Here is a 15,104-nt window from a genome sequence, read left to right as displayed (position 1 = left end):
CATGATCTCGCGGTTCATGGGTTCGAGCCCCGTGTCGGGCTCTGTGCTGACTGCCAGCTCAGAGCCTGGAGCCTGTTTCAGTCTGTGACCCCCTCTCTCTCTGACCCTCCCCTGCTCACACTGTCTCTCTCTCTCTCTCTCCTAGAAATAAATAAAACATTTAAAAAAAAAAAAAAGCTTCTGCACAGCAACCAACCAACGAAACTAAATAACAACCTACTGAATGGGAGAAGATAGGTACCAATGACATGCCCAATAAAGGTTACTATTTAAAATATATAAAGACCTTTTACAACTCAACCCCCCCCCAAAAATCCAATGAGAAAATGGGCAGAATACATGAACAGATATTTCTCCAAAGAAAACACAGATGGCCAACAGACACATGAAAAGATGCTGAACATCACTCATTTCCAGAGAAATGCAAGTCAAAAGGACAATGAAAGATCACCTGACATCTGTCAGAATGGGTAAAAATCAAAAACACAAGAAACAACAAGTGTTGGTGAAGATGTGGAGAAAAAAGAACGCTCATGCACTGTGGGTGGGAATGCAAACTGGTGCAGCCACTGTGGGAAACAGTATGGAGATTCCTCAAAAGGTTAAAAATAGAACTACCTATGATCCAGTAATTTCACTATTGAGTAGTACTTACCCAAAGAATACAAAAACACTACTTTGAAGGGATACATGCAACCCGTGGTTATTGCAGAATTATTTACAACAGCCAAATTATGAAAGTAGCCCAAGGGTCCATTGATAAACGAATGGATAAAAAATATGTGGTATGTGTACACACACACACACAGGAATATTATACAGCTATAAAAAAGAATGAAACCTTGCCCTTTGTAACAACATGGATAGATCTAGAGTATAATGCTAAGTGAAATAAGCCAGTTGAAATGATTTCATGTGATTTCACTCATATGTGGGATTTAAGGGGAAAAAACCAGCAAACAAAGGAGAAGAAAAGAGAGATAAACCAAAAAAAGACTCTTTTTTTTTAAAAGTTTATTTATTTATTTTGAGAGAGAGAGAAAGAGTGTGAGTGGGAAAGGGGCAGAGAAGAGGGAGAGAGAGAATCCCAAGCAGGCTCTGTGCTGCCAGTGCTGAGCCCGACGTAGGACTCAATCCCATTAACTGTGAAATCATGACCTGAGCCAAAATCAAGAGTCAGACGTTCAACTGACTGAGCCATGCAGGCACCCCCAGACTCTTAACTACAGAGAAAAGTCAGATGGTGAATGGAGTGGAGGTGGGTGGGGAGGATGGGTGAAATAGGTGAAGGGGATTAAGAGTACACTTACCTTCATGAGCAATATATGGAGTTGTTGAATCACTATATTGTACACCTGAAACTAATATAACACACTATATTAACTACACCGGAATTAAAATCAAAATTTAGTGGTGCCTGGGTGGCTTAGTCGGTTAAGCGTCCGACTTTTGCTTAGGTCATGATCTCTCGGTTCGTGGGTTCGAGCCCCGCATCGAGCTCTGTGCTGACTGCCAGCTCAGAGCCTGGAGCCTATTTCAGTCTGTGACCCCCTCTCTCTCTGGCCCTCCCCTGCTCATGCTGTCTCTCTCTCCCAGAAATATATAAAACATTAAAAAAATAAATAAAATAAAATCAAAATTAAAAAAAATAATTTATTTCATCAAAAGCTTGGAATATTCTCTGGACAACCAAATTAGAATGGTCTCTTATATTATGCTCAAGGCCCTCTCCCTAATTATTTCAAATGACCTTGGGCAAATCCTATCACCGTTTCAAATTCCACTGGTCAAATATGGTGTTGGCTCTGAAAAGAGAAGTGGTGTGTGGCTTTTGTGGTTAAGAACATAGACTTTAAGTACAGATTTAAATCTAGCTTTACCACTTATTAGTTATGAAGCCTTGGGAAAAATTAATTTGTCCTCTTTGTGAATAATTTCATCTTTGTAGGCCATACAGTCTGTAATGTGACTCCCTATTTCTGCCACTGTAATGTGAAAGCCGCCATAGGTAATGGCCCATAGATAAACTATGACCCAATAAAACTTTATTCTACAGAAACAGGCGCGGATCAAATTGGGCCTATGCCATAGTTTGTAGATCTCTTATCTATAAGACAGAAGTAGTAATCACTTACCTTCAAGCGGTGCGATAAGAATGAAGTTGGTTACTATCTGTTTCTTGGCACACAGTAGGCACTCAACAAATGGAAGTTGCTATTACTACTATTATTATTATTTCTAAGGTTATTCTAACTCATTCTGTGACCACAGATCTATGGCTGTAAGACTTCCTGGATGTGTGGAACAAATTCCACAACTGAAAATTACTCTTCTGAATGGAGAGCTATGTGGAAGGAACATAGATCTGCAAATGTGATAAGCAGGAAACAAGGAGTCCTCAGTAGCTCCTGACCCTAAGTGTTCCATGCTGCAAGGCTAAATGACTGCTATCCCACTGCATGGATGATCTCATTTCAAAACAATAACTAGGCAAAGCTAAGATACCAGTTTTACTTTCTAAAGTGACCTGATGCACAAGGTTATGTTTTAACTGCAGGGACACATTTTTTCTTTCATGTGGTGGTAGCTTGTCTACATACGGTTTTTAATATCCAATTGAAGCCTTTCATTCTTATTTAATCAACTGTTCAGAGCTGTAAAGCGTGGACTTTCTCCTGCAGTATATTATCCTACCACAAACTGCAGATAAATGACATCATCTTAGAGCTCGGAGCAACAAACTATGTCACACCAAGGTCTTCTGTTTTTAGTAAGGTTGTTCTATATTAGTCTTCGGTGTCTTGATAGTTGGTTTGGGGTAATTAATGAGGGCTGGTGACCATCTTGAGCAGAAGCAGCTGGGAAAACAAGGATGCGTGGCAACTAGTTAAGTTGTTCCAACCACCACCCCCCTCCTCACCCCCACATCCTACTTTTCACTCAATTCATAATCTCTGTCTAAATCCTTGGGCCTACTCAGAATCACTATTTTGATCAATAATCCAAAATCAATGTGTTGGATTCCACATAAGTGAGGTTGAATGCACATACCAAGCTAACTTGTTCAGGAAAAAAGCGGTAACAGAACTTGACGTTAGGTAAAATATATTTATTTTTTGTTTATAAATGTTCACATTCGCTGTTGTTAAATAGTTGTCTTATAACATGAAACATACAAATCATCCAGAAAATATCAGCTTTTTGCTTTTACTGTGACAAAGGTAAATGATAACAGAGTAGGAACACTTTTGACTGAAAATATGAGAAAGAGCAAGATTATATGATGCTGTGGCATTTCACTCTGAAATGGTATGTCACAAGCAAAGCAGTTTAATTCGTCCATGTGAAAGCTATCAGGTGAGGCAGAGATCAACTCCAGAACTGCCTATTCTCATCCAGTGGGATCATCACGTGGGATCAACCACGGAGAATGAGGCTGGCGGAGAGGGGCAAAATGTGTCAACCGCTGAGAATACTGGTCCCCTGCAGGATATTAAGTTGGTGATACTGCTTATAGGTTGACAAAAAATTATAGTCAGGTAATAAGTCACCCAAATTATTAGGGCAAGTAATCACTGAAATAATCTAATAGCCTATGTTATTTAAAATACTATCTAACAATAGTCAACATATGAATAACCCATTTTTCATTGCTATTTACTTTCAGCACCTACTTTTACATTACAATATTTTAAGTGGGTAGTAAGAGTTTTCGAACAGTCATATCTGTGTTCTTACCGATTCATATCGAATCTAGAATGTTGTCATGCCCATAAGCTTTCAGAATCTCAGTTAGCTGATTAAACACTCCATATGAAGTGCTTAAGCTGTTGACATATTTGCATCGGTGTCAAATGAGTTCTAATTTTATATTTATGTAGTTCTGTTGCATACCACGTTGTGCACACACAGTCATTGCACACATGTGGTAGTAATCTGTGTTCTGGCACTAAAACAGCCGGCCCTGAGCGAAGTCCGGGACTCTGGGAGCAAACAAGGCTGCAGGGGCCGTGACAAAGTGCGTGTCCTCCACCTGCCGGCCAGTCACTTGCGTCACCTGACAGCTCTCTCCCAGGTGGGGAATGAAGCCTGGGTCTCTCACCCATTAAATCTTTGCTCTTTGCTTGGACAAAATCCAGACGCAACTTTGACAGGCTCCTCATCTGCCAGGAAGCAGACTAGGCCTGATTTCACAGATGTCGCTGGAAAAATCTCTGAGTTTCATGGGTGCGAGTTTTAAGGGATGGGAGTTAAAATCTGGTTTGATATTAGCACAGGTTTTGGTAGAAAAGAGAAAGAAGGTGTCACTAAGCCATGGCCATGAGCCATTCAGAAGGACTCAGGCATGGAGAACAGCCCGTGCAGGCGGTCTCAGGGCATCACAGGAAATTCCTCTGTGCCGGGAGCAGAGGGAGGCATAGATGATCTCTTCTAGGCACTAAGGTGGAGTTATAGAGAAGAAGAAATGGTAACGGTCAAGAAGGTGATGGGAGGTTGACAGCTACTTTTTCTGTCGCCTAAAAGGAGTCATTAGCTCATTTGCTGCTATGGAGTGTCATTATCTGGAGGTACTTCATCCTCAGGACAGCCCAGGGAGAAAACAATTTTTAGATTACAGGGAGGTACAGTCCCCTCCCCTAAAACTGTACTGTTCTTACTCCTCTTCCAAATTAACAGACTACACACTATACTTGGGTTTTCCCTCAGGCTTAAAAATCTTTAAAATCCCCGGTATAAAAGTGGTAGCTGTCCACATTCCCTTGGGGGAGCAGTGTCCTTCTGAGAAAAGTTTATAGCTTTGTTTGACCATGTGAAGTCCTGGAAAGGTGGGCTCTGGAAAGGGGTCGCAGGCAGATGCTGGGTTCCAGCCGTGCCGTGGGGCCAGATCAGAGGTTGTTTCCATGCAGGGATGGAGCCTGGCATCCCGGGGCCCACAGGATGGCGCCCTGAAGAGAGCTGGGAAGGCAGCTGTGCTCACCAGACTGCCCACTGCCTCCTGGCCCCTGCCCCTCCCTGGAGGGGACACGAAGCCACCTCCACTGGGGAAAAAAATTCAAAAGCTTAGCACTCCTTTCAAATACCTGGAAAAACCAGATACGTATTAAAAACCTTCTAATAATAATTTATTGTTTGTTTCTGTATAGGAGAAGCCTCTTTTCTTATGGGTGTCAAGGGCTTCCTGTCATGTGGCCCTTCGCCGGGGCCATGAACCTGACCCTTACTGCAGGGGACTGAGGTTCAAGCAAGGCACTGCTTCGTCGAGTTTTGGTGCATCTGTGTGCAAACACCGTGTGATTTTCAGGTGGGTCCTTGAATCAGCAAGTTCAAAACAATGGAAATCTTAGTTCTCAGTCGAAGGAAACGGAAGAGATTGGGAAACAGAAGAAAAAGACAGCCATCTCTTGGCCCTCCTGGAGGTGGGAAAACGTGTCCCTAAGGGTTACTGCTTCTCTGGCTTCCTTGTCTCTGCCTCCTCTTGCGGATCTGCCGCTGGAGCTGCAGCTTGTTGGTGAAGAACATCTGCCTCCAGCCCATTTCCTCGGCCAGGGCCCTCATGTCAGGCGTGATGCTGTCGCAGCAAGACTGAACTATCTTCTCCCACAGCTCGTCAGACATGCACAGCTATGGGGGGGAAGACAGAGGCAGGTTACGTTGGACACGGGGCAGGGAAATGTCATTAACTCACAAAATCACTATCTGATTCCCGCTGCCTGTGAAGACACTGCAGGGAACATTACATGAGCATGAAAATGTACCAGACCCAGCCTTTGCCTCCTTTCCTTCCTCTTGCAAAGTGCACAAGTGCTTAAAAGGACAAAGCAGTATTTGAATCATGGAGGGAACCAAGCCCTGCTCTCATTTAAGACGAAAAATACACGACAGTGATAAATAGTACATATACCATGTTATACAGGTAATTTACACATACAACATTATATCGTTAATTTCCAATTAACCACGCAACAGAGGCTGATAACGGTGTGGTCCACGACCTTGCACCCAGCGCTGCAGCAGCTTCGAGAGTGAGAGCACTGCTAACTCCTCCTAAGCTTGCCTCCATTAAAAAACAAAACTTTTTTTAATGTTTATTTGATAGAAAGTGTGAGCAGGGAGGGGCAGAGAGCGAGGGAGACACAGACACTTAACTGACTGAGCCACTAGGCATCCCAACTTGCCTCCATTTTAAACATTCACTTAAGCCATCTCTTCACTGGGCTTGTACAGCTGACAGCTTAGTTTACTGCAGGCTGCTTGGTAGCAAAGGGCCTCATAATGAACAAGGAGCCTTCAGACAGCCAACCGGCACCCATGCCTGGTGCCGGGGTCCCATCCGAGTCCTTTGCATGTTTTGCTCTGAGTCCTTTGCACATTGTTGACATCACACCACGCACCAGAACTACACAATTCTGTGTATTCGCTGGGCCCATCTGGCACACGGCACAGTGAGCTGTTCTCTGCAGAGAAACTTCTCTGAGATGGTCTTCTGCAGTCTGGGCCTTTAACTCGAAGCCAAGAGGCTAAAGGACAGATAAGACCCCTCTGGCCATTTTGAGGCATGAGGCCATTTTGTCCTCCCTCCAAGTTCAATGCTGCCACAATTCAGCTTCATTTACCCAGGGCTTTCTAGTATGACATTTTTTTAAACATTTATTTATTTTTAAGAGGCAGAGGCAGAGGCAGAGACAGAGACAGAGACAGAGGGCAAACAGCAGAGGGGCAGAGAGAAGACACACACACAGAATCTGAAGCAGCTCCAGGCTCTGAGCTGTCAGCACAGAGCCCCCCAACACAGGGCTTGAACCCACGGACCACGAGATCATGACCTGAGCCGAAGTCGGACGCTCAACTGACTGAGCCCCCCAACTGCCCCTGGTATGACATTTTCAGCTGGCACCATTGTTTATGGCACTTTTACCCTCATCAGACCCTGCTACTAAACACTGTTAACACGCAGATTTCCTGACCCCTTCCATAACATGCCCCAAATCCTTCCTGAAGACAAAGCTTCTGTTATATTTATTTACTATCATGAACCTTGGTGCTCACCGTGGCTTTTTGGTATACGCAACAGGAACATTTAAAGGTGCTTGGGTGCCTGATGTTGCACAGTATGAACTCCGGTTGTACAAGCTGTGCTCTAAGTGGGGTTCCTCATGGGCCTGGGTCGCAGACACTCCCTGATTCCATCTTTCTGTGCCAGTTCTGTGCTCCGGGAAGCTAATCAGCACCCCGAGTTCCCTTTTCATCAGTTCCATTCAGTGGTCGTTATATGTGAAAACCCAGAAGTGGAAAGGGGTAGGCGTGGTGGACAGTTGGTAAGGCGCCCAGAGTTCCTTTAAACCAGTGGTCCCAGAGCGCGCCAGCCTGGGCTCCTGCTTCCTGCTCAAGACCCTCTGAGACACGCCCCATCTGTAGGCACCCCCGCAAAGACTCCTCCAGCCAGGAGGCAGGAAGGTGAGAAGCCAGTGGACCCCCAAACTATCTATCACTGACGGAGCATATGCTAAGAGCAAGAAATGTTGTGTTCATTACCTTATATGTAAGGTATATGTACACATATGTACATATGAATGTATGTTTAATACATATATGTATTTATGTCTATTTCTTTAAGAAATTATTTTTTACCATAAAATAGTCTGAAGCAATCTCGTGAGGGATACAATGATGGAAAGTAAGGCATGTAGTCAGTTTACACACAAGGCTGCGGCAGAACCACAGCATGCAAGGAAAGTGGATCCCTGTCTAGAATAGGACCAGGATCCCAGGAGCACAAATTGCTGCTTCCTCCATGATGAAGAATCCTGTGTTACTCACCTGCCTCCAAGTTCCTGGCTGGATGCCCTAGAGGGCAACACTTTGTTGAGGGCTCAGTAGTCGTCTCTCCTGTGACAGTAGCCAGATTCCTCTTGATGAGAGGAGGCTCCTACTGAGTCCACACACAGGCCCCATCCTTGCCACCTGGCATTGGTTATGAACCCAGCGAACAGTAGGGTGGCCAGGGAAACAAGCTGATGGACGGCCACAGAGCAGAGCATCTTCCCCATCTAATAACTTAAAACCTCCTCAGCACGAAGTGCCTTTTGATGAGCAGAGCAGTCACATGGGACACAAATATCTATACCTTTTGGTTGATGCTGAGAAATCCATCCAAATACCTCTTTACTATGAATCATCACGAATTTCCGAATCTTGTTCTTTTCAAGACTTTGACCATCTACCCAAAACAGTAGGCTTAATCCCATAGAAACCCAAGAGCTATTTTTCAAAAGCAGAACAACTTTCTACAAGCAAATTCTTGTCTGTACTCTAAAACCCTGGGATACAAGCTGTAATTTTCCTATGGAGGTACGACACAGGTCTCAGCAAGGGTCCTGACAAGCCACCGCCATGCAGGCTGAAGACACTCTGAGCATCACTGAATCTGCTGGATCATGAGAAGCCAGTAGTACCACTGCTTACATCACAGTCTGGACCAGCATCTGAGCCCCCCTCACCACTGGCAGCTTTAGGGCTACGTGGAGAAGCAAACTCAAATTGTATATGTACCTTGAAAACTAAAAACGATCCACAAAGAGCTTTGGCTGCCTTCTCATGGTAGGAAGTAGATCTAAGGCACTGGGTTTCAGGTCATTTCTTGAGATGGCAGTCTCTCAATTTTTGTGCGTTCATCTCCAACTCCCTGACATACACATACCTGGCCAAGACATCTAAAGTATCTGCTGCTTCCTGTTCATCAGCATGATGTCATCAATGTTGACCAGCACATAGGAAAGTGATAGGATCAATAGCTCTGTGATATAAGTATCACCCACAGCTAGAGAATGAACATAATCTTGATGCAGAAAGAAGGTATATTGTCATCCCCACTGGGGGAAACCAAACGTATTGTGGTGTTCTTATTGGAAAATCCAGGAAGACATGAAGATGGCATGTAATGGGGTGATGGCAAAGGAGGAGGTGAGAAATGGCCGGAGTGTAGATGTATTTTGAAGGTAGAGCTCATAAGACTTGCTAATGAATTAGGTGAGAAGTAAGAGGAAAGAGAAGAACTATTGGCTTGAACAGCTGGGTGAATGGTGTTGCCAATGACTGACAAAATAACACTGTGGGAGAAGTAGAATTGCTAAAGAGGTATGTGTGGAGGGATATCAAGAGGTCTGGTTTTGACATGTTAAATCTGAGATGTCTATACTACATCTAGGTGTAAGTGTGGAGCATGCAATTAGCCATAAAAGTAAGGAGTTCAAGGGGAAACCTGAATTGGAAACATGTATTTGAAAATTATCAACATGTAGGGCACCTGGGTGGCTCAGTTGGTTAAGCATCTCACTCTTGACTTTGGCTCAGGTCATGATCTTGCAGTTCATGGGTTTAAGCCCTGAGATGGATCCTGTTTGGGATTCTTTCTCTCTCTCTGCCCCTCTCCTGCTTGTTCATGTGTATGTGTTCTCTCTCAAAATAAATAAAACATTTAAAAATAAAGAAAATTGGGGCACCTGGGTGGCTTAGTCAGTTAAGCGTCCAACTTTCGCTTAGGTCATGATCTTGCGGTTCATGGGTTTGAGCCCTGCGTCGGGCTCTGTGCTGACTGCCAGCTCAGAGCCTGGAGGCTGTTTCAGAGTCTGTGACTCCCTCTCTCTCTGACCCTCCCCTGCTCACGCTGTCTCTCTCTCTCTCTCTCCTAGAAATAAATTAAAAAAAAAAATAAAGAAAATTATCAATATGTAAGTACTATTTAAAGCCCTGGGATTAGATGCTATCATGTAGGTGTGACTGTAGATAAAGAAAATGCCCAGGGAAGAGTTCTAGGACATTCCGACATTAAACAGTCAAAAAATAGAAAAGTTTTCAGCCAGGGAGGCTGAGAATAAGGAAGAAAACCCAGATAGCAATCCAGGGTGTCACATGCTGTCAAAAAGGTCGGAATTTAAGACTGACTGGTGTTTTTGCAAGATCAAGTACAATGGCAACCTCGACATGAGCCATTTCAATGGCACAGTGGGGATGAACGCCTGGTGAGTGAGTTCAAGAAAGAATAGGAGAGGAAGTAGATATAGCCAAGTACAGACACTCTTTTGAGGGAATTTTGCTTGGAGAGCAGAATAGGGAATCAGGTCAAGGCATTTTCTCTTCTTAATTTATGTGCTGATGGAAATGATCCAATAGAAGGTTAAGACTAATGACAGAGGATAAAAAAGGGATAGCTGCGTGAGCAAAGTAGCTGAACTGAGGAGCTGAAATGCACAAGTGGAAGTGTGAGTGTAGGTAATAAGAGGGAACATTCTTACCTATAACAGGAAGCTCACAGAGCAGATGGGTAGAGTTGGGGAAGGGACAATGGATGCCTGGTGATGGCTTCTAATTTCTCTGTGAAATAAGAGGCGACAATAGCAGCCATGAGTGAGGATGAAGACTTTAGGAGAGAGAAGAGGGTGTAAAATAGACTTCTTGGAGGGTAAAAGAGAGTAAGAAACTCAGTTTCTTAGACAAAAGGTATTTTATAAGTATAATGTAGTCTTTGGTTCTGAGTCAGTTCTTGATGCCAGACGCATGCTCAAAGAGTATGGTCCCAAGAAACACAGAAAAGATGATAAGCAAAAGGATGAAGGCCTCTTGCATCTCATATTGAAGATGTTAAAGCAGGGAACTGTGTTCAAGACACCACACCATCATGATCCGGCCTTGGGATATATGAATCTTGATGTGTGCACTGGTCTATTCAGGATAGTGCACAGCTAGTGCAGCTATGCAAACACTGCAACTGTTCTCCCACATTTCCCTGTTCCTGGCAGTTAGGGGGCTGCAAAATTTCAAAACGGCATGTGAGGGGAGTCTGCCTGGCTCAGTCAGTGGAGCGTGCACCTCTTCATCTCAGGGTCATGNTTCCCTGTTCCTGGCAGTTAGGGGGCTGCAAAATTTCAAAACGGCATGTGAGGGGAGTCTGCCTGGCTCAGTCAGTGGAGCCAGGGTCATGAGTTTGACCCCATGTTGGGTGTAGAGATTTCTTAAAAATAAAATCTTTTAAAAAACAAAACAACAACAACATAGAGCATGAACCTCTTCTCTTCCATATGGTCTGAGGAGACCTCACATTTCAGATGGTGCAGTGCAAGACAGTGGGTTTATCTCTAAGCCTGAGTGCCTGAGGGACTTAGTGCAGAGCATCCCATAGACCCACAATGGGTAAGAATTGTGGATGAAAAAAACAGCTATTATTGTGTTGCATCACTGGGGTTTAGGGGTTGTGTGTTATCCCAAGTCACAATCTATAACTTACTCTATGCTCACATCATTATTGTGCAAAACCTTTGAGCTTTTTAGTATATTTGGTATATGTTATCTAATCGCAAGTTAAGGATGACTATGAGCTTTGAGTCCTTCACAAGGTAATGATGGGTCCTTCTTATGGAGAAACTCACCTAAAACAGAATCACTTCATGTAATCCCATCAGTTAAATGATAAACTGGTATGGGCTCAAGCTATCTTCTGACATTTTCCCTTCTGTTGTTGTTGTTGTTTTTTTTAATGTTTTATTTATTTCTGAGAGAGAGAGGGAGAGACAGCGTGAGCAGGGGAGGATCAGAGAGAGAGGGAAATACAGAATCTGAAGCAGCCTCCAGGCTCTGAGCTAGCTGTCAGCACAGAGCCTGACGCAGGCTCGAACCCAAGAACCGTGAGATCATGACCTGAGTCGAAGCTGAACGCTTAACTGACTGAGCCACCTAGGTGCCCCTCCCTTCTGTTAGTTTAAATTCCATGATTGTGAACATGGTTGTTGGGAATGACTCCTAGACAAATACATAAAGCTACATGGAAAAGAAAGCTCAGTGATCATAATCCTATAGATAAGACAGCATAAATGATAATGAAGACTTTGAAATAGACTGGACCAAAAAATCAGACACATATCTTAAGTTGGGGACGAACCCCATTTATGCCTTGCTACCCATGGATGTCTCCGTGTGGCCAGAGGAAGAATACACTTTCAAAACAATGGTCTGTCATTGCGGCACCTACCCACTGTAGTTCCTTTCTGTGACTGACGCGGACAACTAGCAAATGTGAATCCTGGCCCTGCCACTTAGTAATTAACTAAACCTGGACATAATACTTAATTGCTCTGAGCCTGTCTCCACATCCAGCCTTGTGTTTGGTCATCTAAGAAGCACAACGAAGTGATTTAAGCACAACAGCTTTGGAGTAAGACTTCCCAGGCACAGTACCTGGCTCCACTGCTCACCAGCTGCGGACTTTATCTGCACCTCTGTTTCCTTCTCTATGAAGTCTGGACAAGGTGGTCTCTGCTCATCACCTCACAGGGCTGCTTGAAGATTATACTGAATTACATATTCGGTGCTTAGCCCATAGTAGGCACTCAGTAAATGGTAGTTATGATTATGTGGAAATGATACTAAACTTTTAGTGCAGATTAGGAATAACATATATGAGGTACCTGGGTGGCTCAGTCAGTTAAGTGTCTGATTTTGGCTCGGTCGTGATGTCATGGTTCGTGAGTTAGAGCCCCGTGTCAGGCTCTGCACTGACGGTGCAGAGGCTGCTTGGGATTCTCTCCCTCTCTCTCTGCCCCTGCTGCACTTGAGCTCACTCTCTCTCGTGCTTGCACGCAAAATAATAAACATTAAAAATGAAAAAAAAACAACAACAAACAGTAGAAAGAGGCCCTGTATGCATTTAGCTACCACTGGGTGCACAGTTCAGTTGCCATGGTTGAGATTCTGGGGAAAACTAAGAAAGATCATCGGTTCACAGAATGGAAAAATGAGGAGTCAAATACGAATACAGAGATATCAAGGGACCACATATTTATGGACAATGAGTAACATGATTAATTAATTCCTGTTCACAGAAATTAAGACCAGAGAAAAATGTTTTTTCTCTTCCAGTTAGTCATTTGATAAATTTAAGGATCTGAAGACCCAAAGTATCTATCTATTCTATATCCCTCTATGCAGACATTTCTTCAGAACCTCTATTTACCAGGTATGGGGAAGACTAAGAAAATACAACAGAAGACAGATTCACAATTAAGTCATTACAATATGTTCTGTGCTAATGTTGAAATGAAACTAACAAGGCCAAACTTAAGTTGAAATTCAAAGCCTGGTATCAATTGCTATTCTGACCAGCCTTTCAGAGCAAGTTCTAGAACGTTCTATTCCTCCAGATATCGAAACCAAACTGAAAGAGAACTGTACCCACCCATACTCTCATAGGGCATAGCACTGTCATCCCAGATGGCCCCCTGAGCCACCAGCCCTGGCTAGCAAGAGGTCAGGAGAGCAATAGCCTTCACCCCCTAATTTGTGGGCTTAGACAGGAATGATTAGCACCACATTGATGCCCCAAACACTGCAGAGACCATGGTGGGTGGGGAAGCCCAGCTGCCTCCCTTGTCTCCGAGAGGAAGGCCCGAGCAATTCCCATGCATACCCACAAGGTATGTTCTGGGTCTGCCCCTCCTGCTTGCCACCACCATCTGTACCTCCCCGTCACAAGCTGCAACCCACCCTGAGCACCAGGACGGGGACCCACCCCCGCAGCATTCCACAGCTGCCGAAGGGAAACTGTGTGCCCCTGATTTCTGCCTGCCTACCACGGGCCACCATTTCAGCCCACCTGGTGCAGACTTAGCCACATACTCCCCACCCTGCCCCCAGCCCCAGATAGCCAAGCATCCCACTAGCACCACCCCAGGTCTGGCCTTGGCCCTGTCCTGCTTTGCACCAATGTATCCTAACTTCCTTCTGGGGAGGGGAAAACGTGTCAGCGTTACGTCCACATCAAGACACCATCGCACTCAGTTTTGAGCAGAAAGCAGCCAGGACTTTTTACTTTTATGCTTCCCTATAATCTTATACTACTCTAAAAGTACTCCAATAAGGGAAAAGAATGAATTGCAAATAGAAATGAACAGTAAAATGAGCCATAATCACTTAAGATCCTTCCTGCATAAATATCGAAGCACAAACTATTACACATTCCCGTATGATACTGACAGCCCCCCAAACATTTTGATATTCATCAAGTCATGCTATCCCAACTTCAATAGTCCTTCGAGGTCTGATGTCCCTACTCAGATCACAACATATTCTAAATACAAACAACAAATGGAAACTCTTAGAAAATGTCTTAATATTAAAAAACAAAACAGATCCTCTGACCCTCCTTTGAAAGATTTGAACTCTAACACGAGAATAAATGAAGACCCCATTACCAGCACAAAACATTTCAGGATATCAGTGTGTCTCACATAATGAAGATTATGGAAGAAAACTATGAGGTTTGGAGGGAAAGAAAAGAATTCTCAAAAGAGAGCTGAAATTTCCAGTAGAGTAACTCCATTTATGACTCATATTTTACACTGGAAATATTTACAATTTGTTTTATATTACACATTGGTCTACAAATACCCTCATCTAAGACTCCCAAACTCTGGTGCTCTTAGCTTGGTAGATGCCAGACTGAAAAACACAAGGTCTGCACCCTGGCTGTGGTTTGGGGGCTTTGATCCAAGGCACAGCTAATCGTGGATTTAGCTCCCCCTGGCGGTGGTGTATGAACTTAACACAAGATGCTGTCTAAAAGTTGAAAGGGATCCCCGGCGGCGGGGCTTATCTGGTTAAGACCTCTCCTTTTACAAAGGGGGAAATGAAGGCTCTGAAACGATGATAAGGGCGCTGCCCAAGTTCATAGCGGGAAGTGGATGATCAAAGAACAGAACCCAGGTCTCTGTCCTCTTCTGATTTAAACACCCCACAATACCTGTACACAGTGAAGGTAGGAAAACACCCCACCCCTCCCCCACCCAAGCTTCTAGCCTTTTAGAATCTCTTGAGAACTTTTATCTGCAGGCTTTATTATTTTTTAATGTTTTATTTATCTTTTGGGGGAGGGAGAGCTCGAGTTGAGGAGGGGTAGAGAGAGAAGGGGACACAGGATCTGAAGCAGGCTCTGTGCTGACAGCAGTGAGCCCGATGTGGGCTCCAGCTCACCAACGGTAAGATCATGATCTGAGCTGAAGTCAGAGGCTCAACCAACTGAGCCACCCAGTCGCCCCTATCTGTACCATTTTAATTTC

General features: G+C 44.1%; 1 protein-coding gene across 2 annotated transcripts in view; it reads right to left on the bottom strand.

Moving 5' to 3' along the window:
• Nucleotides 1–3,088: 3,088 nt before the first annotated feature.
• The window catches only part of FBXO36 (F-box protein 36), an 86,090-nt gene continuing 74,074 nt past the window's right edge, over nucleotides 3,089–15,104 (bottom strand). For both annotated transcript variants that reach the window (XM_077761357.1, XM_077761358.1), the window contains one exon: nucleotides 3,089–5,622. In XM_077761357.1, coding sequence (XP_077617483.1) covers nucleotides 5,434–5,622 — 189 coding nt within the window. In that variant the 3' untranslated portion in view covers nucleotides 3,089–5,433. The remainder of the gene's footprint in view (nucleotides 5,623–15,104) is intronic.

Source organism: Crocuta crocuta, unplaced genomic scaffold, assembly GCF_008692635.1.
Source record: "Crocuta crocuta isolate KB4526 unplaced genomic scaffold, BGI_CrCroc_1.0 scaffold516, whole genome shotgun sequence".
Classification (NCBI taxonomy): Eukaryota; Metazoa; Chordata; class Mammalia; order Carnivora; family Hyaenidae; genus Crocuta; species Crocuta crocuta.
The sequence above is the reverse complement of the archived record's forward strand: the minus strand, read 5'-3'. Positions and strand labels throughout refer to the sequence as shown.